The 11,735-nt window shown below is 41.6% G+C and overlaps 1 protein-coding gene across 1 annotated transcript; it reads left to right on the top strand.

Moving 5' to 3' along the window:
* Positions 1–5,552: 5,552 nt before the first annotated feature.
* On the top strand, positions 5,553–11,162 carry LOC141148423 (pyrin domain-containing protein 1-like). The gene is made up of 2 exons (XM_073635921.1): positions 5,553–5,969; positions 8,203–11,162. The coding sequence occupies exons 1-2, from the start codon at positions 5,693–5,695 to the stop codon at positions 8,247–8,249; spliced, it is 324 nt and encodes a 107-aa protein (XP_073492022.1). The 5' UTR covers positions 5,553–5,692; the 3' UTR covers positions 8,250–11,162.
* The last annotated feature ends 573 nt before the right edge of the window (positions 11,163–11,735 follow it).

Raw genomic sequence — 11,735 nt, 5'->3', positions numbered from 1 at the left:
AATTAGCCTGTGGTGGGACGTTACCACCTTTGACAGATGTATTAAAGCTAATATAGTCCCAAGACGTCTTAGAGGGGATGTACCATTGAATGATGGTCTTATTGACCAAGAATCCATAGACGAATGGTTTAGATTTTTTTATGAAAAAGGAATAGAATTATTAACATTTCTTTTAAAGAGAAAACAAAAGAAAATAAGGAAAATTGACCAAACCATAGCTGAATTAAAAGAACAGCTGGAGACACACAAGGAAACGGCAGACTTTGTGAGACTGACCACACATTTGAACAAAGATCTCACAAAGAAAGTTAGAGGTCCACCCACTGAGCCATATAGACCATGTGAGAGGAGCCCTATTCACACTTATAAGTATTATGTCCCTCTTAGAGATTATCGAGAAGAGGATAGGTGGGAGAAACACTGACAGGGTAGCCATACTGAGCCAGGCCACAACAGATCTTTTTTAGAGAGACGAACAGAATATCACCCCCCCCCCCCCCCCCCCGAGAAGAATGGAAGAAACAAGAGAAAGGAGAAGAAGTCCAATATGAAAAGAGGATGCAGAGCAGGGAAGAGAAAACAAACGCAAAAGAGAGTAATGGGAGAGGGGATTTTTAACCTTACCGATGTACCATTGACAAAGGATGAATTATTGGTACTCGACAAAGGTTTAAAATATGCACCAGTGAAAAATCTAGACAAGTTTCAAACCTATATTGGAGTTCAAAAATATGTGAGAAAATTGAATATTAAAGTGGTGTGCCACCCTAAAAAAAAAAAGTCATGATTGTGCCTAAAAAAAAATAAAAAAAAACATTTGGATATTTTTTTTTTTTTACTTACCTCTAAATGCCTGTTGCTAGGGGGTCCCTCGTAGTCTGCCTCTTCCAGTGCCTGGGCTGGTGACATCACTTCCCCCTCGGCACAGGAAGGGCTCAGCTCTGCTCCCTCCCTCCTGTCAATCATCTGGGACCCATTACAGGTCCCAGGTGACTGAGCGGCCAATCACGGCGCACGGCGCCGCTCGCGCATGCGCAGTGGGTGCCAGGCTGTGAAGCCACAGCCCGGCACCCACAGTTGCAATGCCGGCGCCGCTGAATGGAGGGGGAGACGACCGGGGCTTCGATCCCCCGCATCGCTAGACCCAGGGACAGGTAAGTGTCCAATTAAAAGTCAGCAGCTGCAGTATTTGTAGCTGCTGACTTGTAATTTTTTTTTTTTGACTGGTCCTCCTCTTTAAGAAATACCTGTTAGGTAATCCAATAAATGTCAGATTACATCAGGATGAAGAAGATGTGGAACACAGCAACTTAAGAAATCTTTAATCCGATAATAAACATATTGAAGTTTTTAGAACCTTAGTGACGGAAGAAATCAAGAATCTGAAAGTAAAGAAAAGAGAAGAAGCTAAGTCCATAAAGATCGGTATAAAAAAATTAGTTAAAAGAAAAAACCTTGTTATCAGACCTTCAGATAAAGGGGGCGGTATTGTTATCCAATCAATGGAACAATATCACAAAGGCATGCTTAAATTGCTGGATGATGCAGATACTTATTGTGTTCTACCAAGTAATCCCATATTTAAATGGAGAAAAGAACCAGAACAGGTTGTCCATCCAGGACTAAAGAAAAGCATTGTTAATTAAAAAGAAGCTAAATATTTGATACCCGAAGCATGCAGGATTCCAATAATTTGTGCATTGCCAAAAATTCATAAAGATAAAATAGACCCCCCTTTGAGACCCATTGTAAATGGTATTGAATCTCTAACGGCCAGATTGGGCCAATACATAGATCGATATCTTCAACCAGCAGTACAGAGGACCAGAGCGTATCTTAAAGACACCAAGCAAATGCTTCAGCTATTAGAAGAAAGAACAGATACTGGACCCTTGCTGATGGTGACAGCAGACGTTTTGTCTCTTTACACCATTATTCTTCACTATCAAGCATGTGAAGCCACAAAATGGGGGCTTAAGAAATTTACAAATCTCTCCTGTATGCAAAGGAAATTCCTTGTCAAAAGTCTTGACTTCTGCCTTAAACATAGTTATTTCTGGTACTGTCACCAATACTATCAACAAAAAACTGGGGTGGCCATGGGAGCAAAGTTTGCCCCCAGCGTAGCAGGATTATTCATGGCCCAATGGGAAGGAGAAAACATTTTCACTGATCCACCCGATGAACTCATTTTTTACAGAAGATGTATCGACGATGTGTTTGTGATTTGGAAAGGGGATCGTGATCAGTTGCACAATTTCTTCAATATGCTTAATAACAACGATAGAAATATTAAACTATCATGGCAAGTTGATGAAAACACCATCTCTTTCCTAAATTTGGAAATATCCTGAATCAATGATAAATTTGTCACCAAAACTCATTTCAAGAATGACGATTGTAACAGCTATTTACCAATTAAAAGTTGTCATCATAAAAATTGGCTGTTTAACATTCCAAAAGGACAGATTATGCGACTCAATTGCACTGAAGTAGGAGATTTCCTCATACAGGCCAATATGATTGGTGACATATTTGTACAAAAAGGATATGACAAGGAATTCATTAAAGAGAAGATTGTAGAAGTAACACATATGCATAGGGGAGATTTAATTAAAGATTAAAAAAACTGAGTTTCATCAAGATCTAGTACCCATAGTATTGGACTATAATATCCAACATAAGAAAATTGAAAAAATAATGCAACACCATTGGCATATCCTGAAGTCCGACAGACTCCTCGAAGACTTACTTCCAAAGAGACCTAGGTTCATATACAGAAGAGCCCCCACTCTTCGTGACCAATTGGTCAAGAGTGTGATTGATCCTCCAAAAAAGAGTATCACATTCTTTACCAGTAAAGGCTTTTATCCTTGTAAAAGGTGTTATGCATGCACTCGAACGAAACATCCCAATGAAAAGATATTACAGTTTCAATCCACCAGCAATGGTACCACTTTGTCAGGAAAGAAGCAGGTACCAGCCTCTCCAATATCACCGCTTTCCTATGCACACGGGCGGTAGAGCGGCACTCCGGCACATCCCTGGGCACAATACAGCGGAACAGCGAATGCGCGTTCGCAATAGCACACGCACAACCTGAGCCTCCCACTGCCTATAAAAGCCACTCTGTGCCATGGCCAAGTTGCTTGTTTGTCTTTCAGCTTCCTGTGTGTTTCCTGCTTGTATCCTGATTCTTGATTACCTGTTGTGACCCGGATTGACCTTGACTTACGCTGATCTCTTCCTGCATCTGACCTTCAGCTAGCCTCTCGGACCTCGCTACTTGCCCCCTGTGTTTGACCCTCGGCCTGTCTATGGATATCGCTTCCTGTCTCCAGTGATTGACCCTCGGCCTGCTCTCAGACTCTGCTATTTGTCTCCAGTGCTTGACTCCTGGCTTGCTCACAGACTTTGCCTCCAGTTACCTGTGTTTGACTCTCGGCCTGTTTTATGGACTTCCTATCAGTCTTTGGTATTTAATCATCAGGCTGTTTGCAGACCTGCTATCAGTCACCAGCACAAGACTGTTCTGTCTATCTAAGAGACTCTTGCCAGTCATCTGTGTTTGACCCCCAGCCTGTTGTTGGACTAGCTGCTCATCTACCTCCCTGAGCTTCAGCATTTCCCAGTCCTGCACAGCTGTCTCCTTACCGGTGACCTCCACACGAGACCTGCCCTGCCTGCTGGTGACTCGTGCCTCTTTGTGCCCTTCACCCCCTGTACCATCTCCAGGAGTGGAGTGCGCTTAGTCGCAAGAGGTTACCGCTCTCAACATCTCAGCCTCGGTGAGTACCCATATCTGACACACTTATGACATAAAAGAATTTATTGGGTGCAATACCGAAGGAGTTGCGTATGCTTTAGAATGTAGTTGCGGCCTACAGTACATTGGCCGCACTAAAAGACTGCTGAGAATTTGTCTAAAGGAACACGTACAACATTTTTTAAACGGTTATGAAAAACACAGCGTGTCTAGACATTTTGCTAAATGTCACAAGCCTTCAGGTTTTCTAAAGGCTTAAATTTGTGATTTTACTCCACACTACCTATCACAGTTATGGAGGCCCTGAAATGTCCAGATAACACAACACCCCCCCCCAAGTGACACCTAAAGGTATTTGCTAAGAGGCATGGTGAGTATTTTGCAGATCTCATTTATTTTTGAAAACCAAGAAAGAAAATAAAATATTTTTTTTTCTTTTCACAAGTTTCAAAACTTTGTGACAAAAAGCGAGATCTGCAAAATACTCAACATGACTCTCAGCAAACAGCTTGGCGTGTCTACTTTCCAAAATGGGGTCATTTTGTGCTATCTGGGCATTTCATGGCCTCCGAAACTGTGACAGGCAGTGAGGAGTGAAATAAAAAATGTACACCCTTAGAAATCCTGAAGGCGGTGATTGGTTTTCGGGATCCTGTACGTGGTTAGACTGCCAAAAAGTCCCACACATGTGGTATCCCCTTTCTTAAGGAGAAGCAGCAGAATGTATTTTGGGGTGTCATTCCACATATAACCATGCCATGTTTGAACAAAAAAAAAAAAAAAAATGTAATATTCCAGAAACTTGTGGCAAACTATAAAATACTCCATGGACTCACCATGCCTCTCAGCAAATAGCTTTAAGATGTCTTCTTTCCAAAATGGGGTCATTTGGGGGGGGGGATTTGTGCTATATGGGCATTTCATGGCCTCTGTGATAGGTAGTGAGGAAGTGAAATCTCCATTTTACGCCCTTAGAAAGCCTGAAGGCGGTGCTTGGTTTTCGGGGTCCCGTACGCGGCTAGGCTCCCAAAAAGTCCCACACATGTGGTATCCCCGTACTCAGGAGAAGCAGCAGAATGTACTTCGGGGTGCAATTTCACATATGCCTATGGCACGTTATATCATTTAGTGACAACTTTGTGTAATTTTTTTTTTTTGTCATTTTTCAATCACTTGTGACAAAAAAATAAAATATTCAATGGGCCCAACATGCCTCTCAGCAATTTCCTTGGGGTGTCTACTTTCCAAAATGGGGTCATTTGTGGGGGGTTTGTACTGCCCTGCCATTTTAGCACCTCAAGAAATGACATAGGCAGTCATAAACTAAAAGCTGCGTAAATTACAGAAAATGTACCCTAGATTGTAGACGCTATAACCTTTGCGCAACCCAATAAATATACGCTTATTGAAATTTTTTTTACCAAAGACATATGGCTGAATACATTTTGCCCTAAATGTATGACTAACATTGAGTTTATTAATTTTTTTTTAGAACAAAAAGTAGAAAATAGCATTATTTTTCAAAATGTTCGGTCTTTTTCCATTTATATCGCAAAAAATAAAACTCGCAGAGGCAATCAAATACCATCAAAAGAAAGCTCTATTTGTGGGAAAAAAAGGACGCAAATTTAGTTTGGGTACAACATTGCATGACTGCGCAATTACCAGTTGAAGCGACGCAGTGCCAAATTGTAAAAAGTACTCTGGTCATTGAGCAGCCAAATCCTCCAGGGCTGAAGTGGTTAAATTTATTCAGGGCATCTCTGGCGGGAATAGGAAGAGAAAGAATTTGCTTTCGTTTTCAGCTTGGCAAGTCTGTGTTGTCATTTACATTCAAACTTCCTCGTAGAGACATTTTGCAGAGATCGAGGAACACCAAGCAGGTGCCTGAGTCAGCAGGGTGTAGAAGCATAGTCATAGAGGAGAATGGAGAAGACGGTTCGGGACCATGTGCTCGGGGCTCTGAACGAATTGGAAAGTGGGAGTCTGAAGAGCTTCCGTAACAAGTTAAATGATTGCACAGTTAAGGAAGGCTACAAAAGGATCCCCAAAGGCCAGCTGGAAAATAAAGACCCTGAAGACCTCACAAAGCTGATTCTGCAATACTACAGGGATTCCTATGGGGTTGAACTTACTGTAAGCGTTCTAAAGGCCATCAATGAGAATCAAGTGGCAGCAGATCTAGCGAAGCACCTGGCTAACGGTAAGACTTGTAGCAGACTTTAAATAGTGATTACCAACCATTGATCCTTTTTATATATTGATCATGGAACAAACATGCATTCCTGGATCCCCCATGTGTGCGTGTTTATGCGGTGGAATCACATTACACAGAAAGCAGAGTTTGTACAAACGGGTGTCCATTCAAGTGCACCCAGCCTGAATTTAAAGTGCATGTATAACCAATTTTTTTGTTTTGGATGGACTAGAGAAGAGAAAATACCCATTGGTTTATTTTTTGCTGTGTGTGTTCTGTTGGGGAGATTCCCTTCACTTTCTGTCCTAGAGATACAACAAGACAGAGGAAATATTTACAAAATGGGAGTTGTTACTGGCAAGGTGACCCCAGTGGAACAGTCCCTGGTTCTGGTGACAACTCAGAATTTTTGATTTTCCCAATCACTTTCTGCTTCAGTGATAATGGATACCAGGACAAAGAGGGGAAATCTCATCAGCAGAAACAGACAGCAATATAAATCAAGGGTTCTAAAATTTCCCTACTTCATCTAGAATTAAAAAAAAATTAAAAATATTGACTTTATAAATATTTTAACACCCCCTTACTTCTCGACGGCCATGCAGGGTAGAGTTACCCTTGTAATATCATCAAAGGCCAGTAAGGCATGAATTGGTAGAACCCCAATTCTGGAGATAAGAGGTAGCTGACCACAATGATATATAGTACTAGGCTACATTAAAACAGTACATACAAGGAACAGTATTGGAATTTCCCCAGGGAGGTATAAGGTTGGAGCTAATGAATGAGAACTTTGTTAATAGGAGACAGAGGATGTGCAGCATTTAATAGTACAGTAAAACCTTGGTTTGGGAGTAACTTGGTTTGAGAGCATTTTGCAAGACAAGCAACATTTTTTAATAAATTTTGACTTGATATACAAGCAATGTCATGATATACAAGTGGCATCATATCACAACTGAGTATAAAAGAGAAGAGAGGCGCCTCTAAGCATAGCAATACGGTTACATTTAATGAAGGTACAACATTTAGCAAGTCACATGGTTGATGATTAAAACAGGCACATCTAAGTATTCAGGCATCCGGGGTAAAACTGTCCACATGGACCGTCCTCCGCACCACCATCGACGTCATCCCTTCCACGCTGCGCTCCACGAATGGTTCAAGCCTCGCTATCTGTTCGCTCTACTGCAGGGTAGTCTTCCCGGTCACTATTGCAGGCTGAGAACGGTAAGAGCTGGCGGCGCGCCTCTCTTCTCTTTTATGTGGAGGCTGCATTAGTTTCCTTTTTTAGGCTTTCTTTTTTTTATTTTCACCTGGTGATCCAGTCAGCAAGTTGAGCAAGTGTTGAGAGAAACCATTTACCACCGACAGAGGTGCTTACAGTGATCCACTTTTATTTATTTATGGAAAACCTTTATCCCAAAAGTAAAAAAACTGTTTGCTGTAATTGATTGTAAAGTATTAGCTGGAGTTTGGCATCAGTTTGTTAGTGTATCTACATCTGCCAGTCCATCCAACACTCCTCTCCCCCAGACTGACAATGCTGCTGTCCCAAGATTGCTCCTTCATCTAGAGTCAGGGCACTCTAATACAGAAAGTGTGTTACTGGCCATATCACCAGGTGAAAACAGAAGGAAAAAGGCCTAAAAAAAAGAAAATGAATGCAGCCACCATATCTGATGATTGGTAAGCTGCAATATATTACATGTTTGGTTTTGGGTTTAATATCACCTTAAATTTTGGATAAAGTAAGGTCACTTCCTGTCCCAGAGAGGCAACTCAAGATGAAAGAGGAAATCTCCTGAAAAAGGAAGGATTTCCCCTCTTGGACAGCGCTCAGTGGAACAGGTGTTCCCATTGAAAGATTTACCATCTCCGCTTGTTCTGAAGACAACTATAAAATGTTGGATCTCTCATCACTTTCTGCCCTAGTGGTCACCAAGGCAAATAGAAAGAGGGAATCCACCTAGCCAGGACATGGACAGAAATAAAAGAAGAGATGACAGCAGTTCTAATCTTTACTTAATAACCAAAAAGTTTTGGTTATTTTTATATTTGAATAGATAAAGCGGGGCAATTATGAGTTTCCTTGATATTAATTTGCTGAAATGAACAGAGCCCCAGCACATAGCCAAAACTTTCAAAAAAAAAATGATTAATGTGCAATTTTATTTTATTTTTTTTATTTTTTTAGTAAATTCTTTATTTTAATTTGTTTTCTTTTTTTTTATCGCAGATTCTTTCGCTTCTTGCTCAGGCCCCAAGAAACACCTTGTGGATTAATATCGGGAGCCTCTGATACGTGGGGTGTCTCTGGTGGAGCCCATCCTGGATAGTCTTATGTCTGCAAGACTGCTGGAATATGAAGATTATGAAACAATAACTAGAGAAGGAACGTCCTATGCACAGATGAGGAAGCTCTACAACACATACGATAAGTCCTGGAAGGATCCTCAGAAGGACATATTCAAAAACGCCTTGAGAAAAGCTAATCACAGTTTGGTAGAAAATCTGGAGAAGTGTAATGCCCCGTACACACGATCAGAAATTCCGCCAGCAAAAGTTGGATGTGAGCTTTTGGTCAGAAATTCCGACCGTGTGTATGCTCCATTGGACTTTTGCTGGCAGAATTCCAGCCAGCAAAAGATTGAGAGCAGGTTCTTTATTTTTCGGTCGGAAAAAGTTCCTATCCGAAAATGCGTTTGTCTGTATGCAATTCGGACGCGCAAAAAAATCACGCATGCTCGGAATCAATTCGACGCATGCTCGGATGCATTGAACTTCATTTTCTCGGCTCGTCGTCGTCTTGTACGCCACTGCGTTCTTGACGGTCGAAGGTTCAGAGAACTTTGGTGTGACCGTGTGTATGCAAGGCAAGCTTGAGCGGAATTGCGTCAGAAAAACCATCCAATTCCATTCTGACGGAATTTCTGATGATGTGTATGGGGCATTAGATCTAAAAAATGGCTGTCTAATGATAATAGCACAATTTATTATTTTAATATTCTTACCCCCTACAATAACCAAGCTCTGGCAGGTCACTCCAGCTGCTAAATTTGGCTAGCTGCCATATGACCAAAATGTCCTGCCCACCTTGATGATGTTGCTGACCAGCTCAGTTGACCCCTGAACCAGTGTTCATAGGTTATCAGATTTCTAGCTGTCAACCAGTCTGTGTGACATCACTGCCTTTATTAGTATGACAGATATCCTTACCCCGTACCAACAGTAGCACTAAAAGCAGGGTCCACACTGAATGACCAGGTGAACAGAGGTGAATTTGGCAACAGCTTTACCATCCTCTGGTATTTTGGTCATTTGAGCCACTTTACCAGTTACCTGAGCAGGAGACTCTTCTGTTCTAATCCACTATGAACTCTGCCTTCAGTTTCGCTCATCTGTAGAAGGTCCTGCATCGTTTATTAGGTAGAGGCCTGAAAGACCTTTCTTTTAAGACCTGAATTTTACAAAGGAAGAACTTTCAGTGATGTAGGAGATCTCAGCTCATTAACTTATTGCATAAATGAGGACTGTACAGGGTCCAAACTCAAAGCTGTGCTGAGAAAAATTGATTGTTAAGGGAGGTGTACTGCACAATATGTGTATCCAGCTAAATGAGGGCTTATGGCAATACCTTCTTCACCAACCAGCCCGTCTCAGCACAGATCATTTTTGATAGGACTGTTGACTATACTTGGCCTTTAGATCTCCAATGGTAGTTACTGAGCTGAGGGCTATAACTAATAAGCAGCCTAATTAAAACAGGTGTATCTCTTTCCAAAAGAACCTTTTTGACGGTTAGCTCCTGAGACCAGTACCTTGTACCCGATGAGCTGTTCAGAGTTTGTCATTGCTTTTTACAATGAATGTCTATGGAAATTACTGAACAGCCTCCATGCGTAGATGGGGTTTAACAGGAGAAACTTTTAAAGGCTACAATTTAAAAAGACACAATGAAATTTACAATTTGCAGTGCCATTGTTTAACTTTTCCCTAAATGACCCATTTAAGTTTAAGTATCTGAACCTAGTGTCTTGTACCTGCAGATACCCTACGGAGTGCCTTTTACCTGATGTAGACATTCATTGCTCTGCGCATTGGTGCTATTTGCTATGTACACAACACCTAAGTAATGTCTGTACGATATCATTTTATAAGTAAATATGCAAACATGTTCAGACAATTGATGTAAAAAAAAAACCTAAAGTGATAACAGCCCTAAGTGTTGGTACTTTTGTGGTGCCAACAAATACCTTTGTTAGGCCCCTTTCACACTGGGGCGGTTTGCAGGCGTTATTGCGCTAAAAATACCGCCTGCAAACCGCCCCTAAACAGCCTCTGCTGTTTGTTCAGTGTGAAAGCCCGAGTGCGCTGGCAGGAGAAGAAAAAATCTCCTGCAAGCCGCATCTTTGGAGCGGTGTATTCACCGCTCCTAAACCGCTCCTGCCCATTGAAATCAATGGGACAGCGCGGCTATACCACGGCAATACCGCGGCTATAGTCGTGCTGTACGAGTGATTTTAACCCTTTTTCGGCCGCCAGCAGGGGGGTTAAAACCGCACCGCTAGCAGCTGAATACCGCGGTAAAACAGCGCTAAAAATAGCGCTGTTTTACTGCCGACACCCCCTACCGCCCCAGTGTGAAAGGGGCCTTAGTCTTTATATCAATGTCAATTCAAGCTCAACCCACCCCAGGCACCTAGCTGCACTCCCAGCCATTCAACTGTCAAATGCCAAAGCATCTATTGCTCATGTCTGTCATTCAACAACTGACAGTCAAGGGGTGGGGTTTAGTGACAGTAGAGGGTGGGGCATAATATTGACTTGGGCAGAAGTCAAGTCTTCATATACTCTGGTCTCTGGTCCAATGGGGCTCTACAGGGGCCAATTTGAAAACAAGCTCACACAAAACATTTCCCTTTTTGTCATTCCACATCTACATTTTGTACAAGCTGTTAACAATAACACATCCTTTGCATATGGCATTCCACCTTGAAAACTTTTGCAATGTAAGTGTGGGGGGAGGGGGAGCTGGGACATGGTTTCTTACTATCTGATCAATGAAAGATGAGGTTACATATCAGTGATTTTGCCTTTTTTAACAATCTGAAAATGGAATTTGCATACAATTTCCTTTCTCTGTGCAGATGGCTATTACAGTTTGTGTATTAAATAAAACTGAAAAAATAAAATAAATCTTGGTTTGCTCCATGTATGACGTGATCAGTGTAATTCACATGGAAGTAGGCCACCTTTTTCTTGGTATTAGTTCTTGTCTTAGCAATTTACTACTAACAAAATGGTTACCAAAGATTAAAGCCCCATTCCAGTTTTCCTCTCCATCTTCTGGAGGACATCCATAATCTCCCCATGGTATTTTTTTGTTTTATACAGTACATATCATTACCAGAAGTCTTCAGGTGGCTCACGTGATGTGCAGGCTCCTGATCTTCTGCAGATCTTCTTCCCGTGGTGGTGGATCTTCAATGATGCAGAAAGCAGTATTGACAGTATAGTATATAGAGTTCAGAGCTAAAGATATATGAAAGATCAGTTTCAGTTCTAGTAAAACCAAACTTACAATTGTGGATTTCTTCTAGACTGTTTTACAAAAGATTAATAACAGGGCCATCATGAGCTTTCCAGACCATGTTTATGGGGCTCTCGCAAGTTTTCCAACCCCATCTACCTAGCATCAGTTTCTCTGTTTTATAACTAGCTTGGGCTGTTTCTGTCAATTGTGCTTTAAACCGGAGTGTTTTCTTTTGT

The sequence above is a fragment of the Aquarana catesbeiana genome, linkage group LG06 (assembly GCF_042186555.1).
Source record: "Aquarana catesbeiana isolate 2022-GZ linkage group LG06, ASM4218655v1, whole genome shotgun sequence".
Taxonomy (NCBI): Eukaryota; Metazoa; Chordata; class Amphibia; order Anura; family Ranidae; genus Aquarana; species Aquarana catesbeiana.
Note: the sequence above shows the minus strand (reverse complement) of the source record. Positions and strands in the feature narration are given on the sequence as shown.

Coding starts and splice junctions, on each gene's coding strand:
- LOC141148423 (XM_073635921.1), top strand. CDS start 5,693: ATGGAGAAGACGGTTCGGGACCATGTGCTCGGGGCTCTGAACGAATTG. Junction 5,970..8,202: donor AGCGAAGCACCTGGCTAACG/GTAAGACTTGTA, acceptor TTTTTATCGCAG/ATTCTTTCGCTTCTTGCTCA.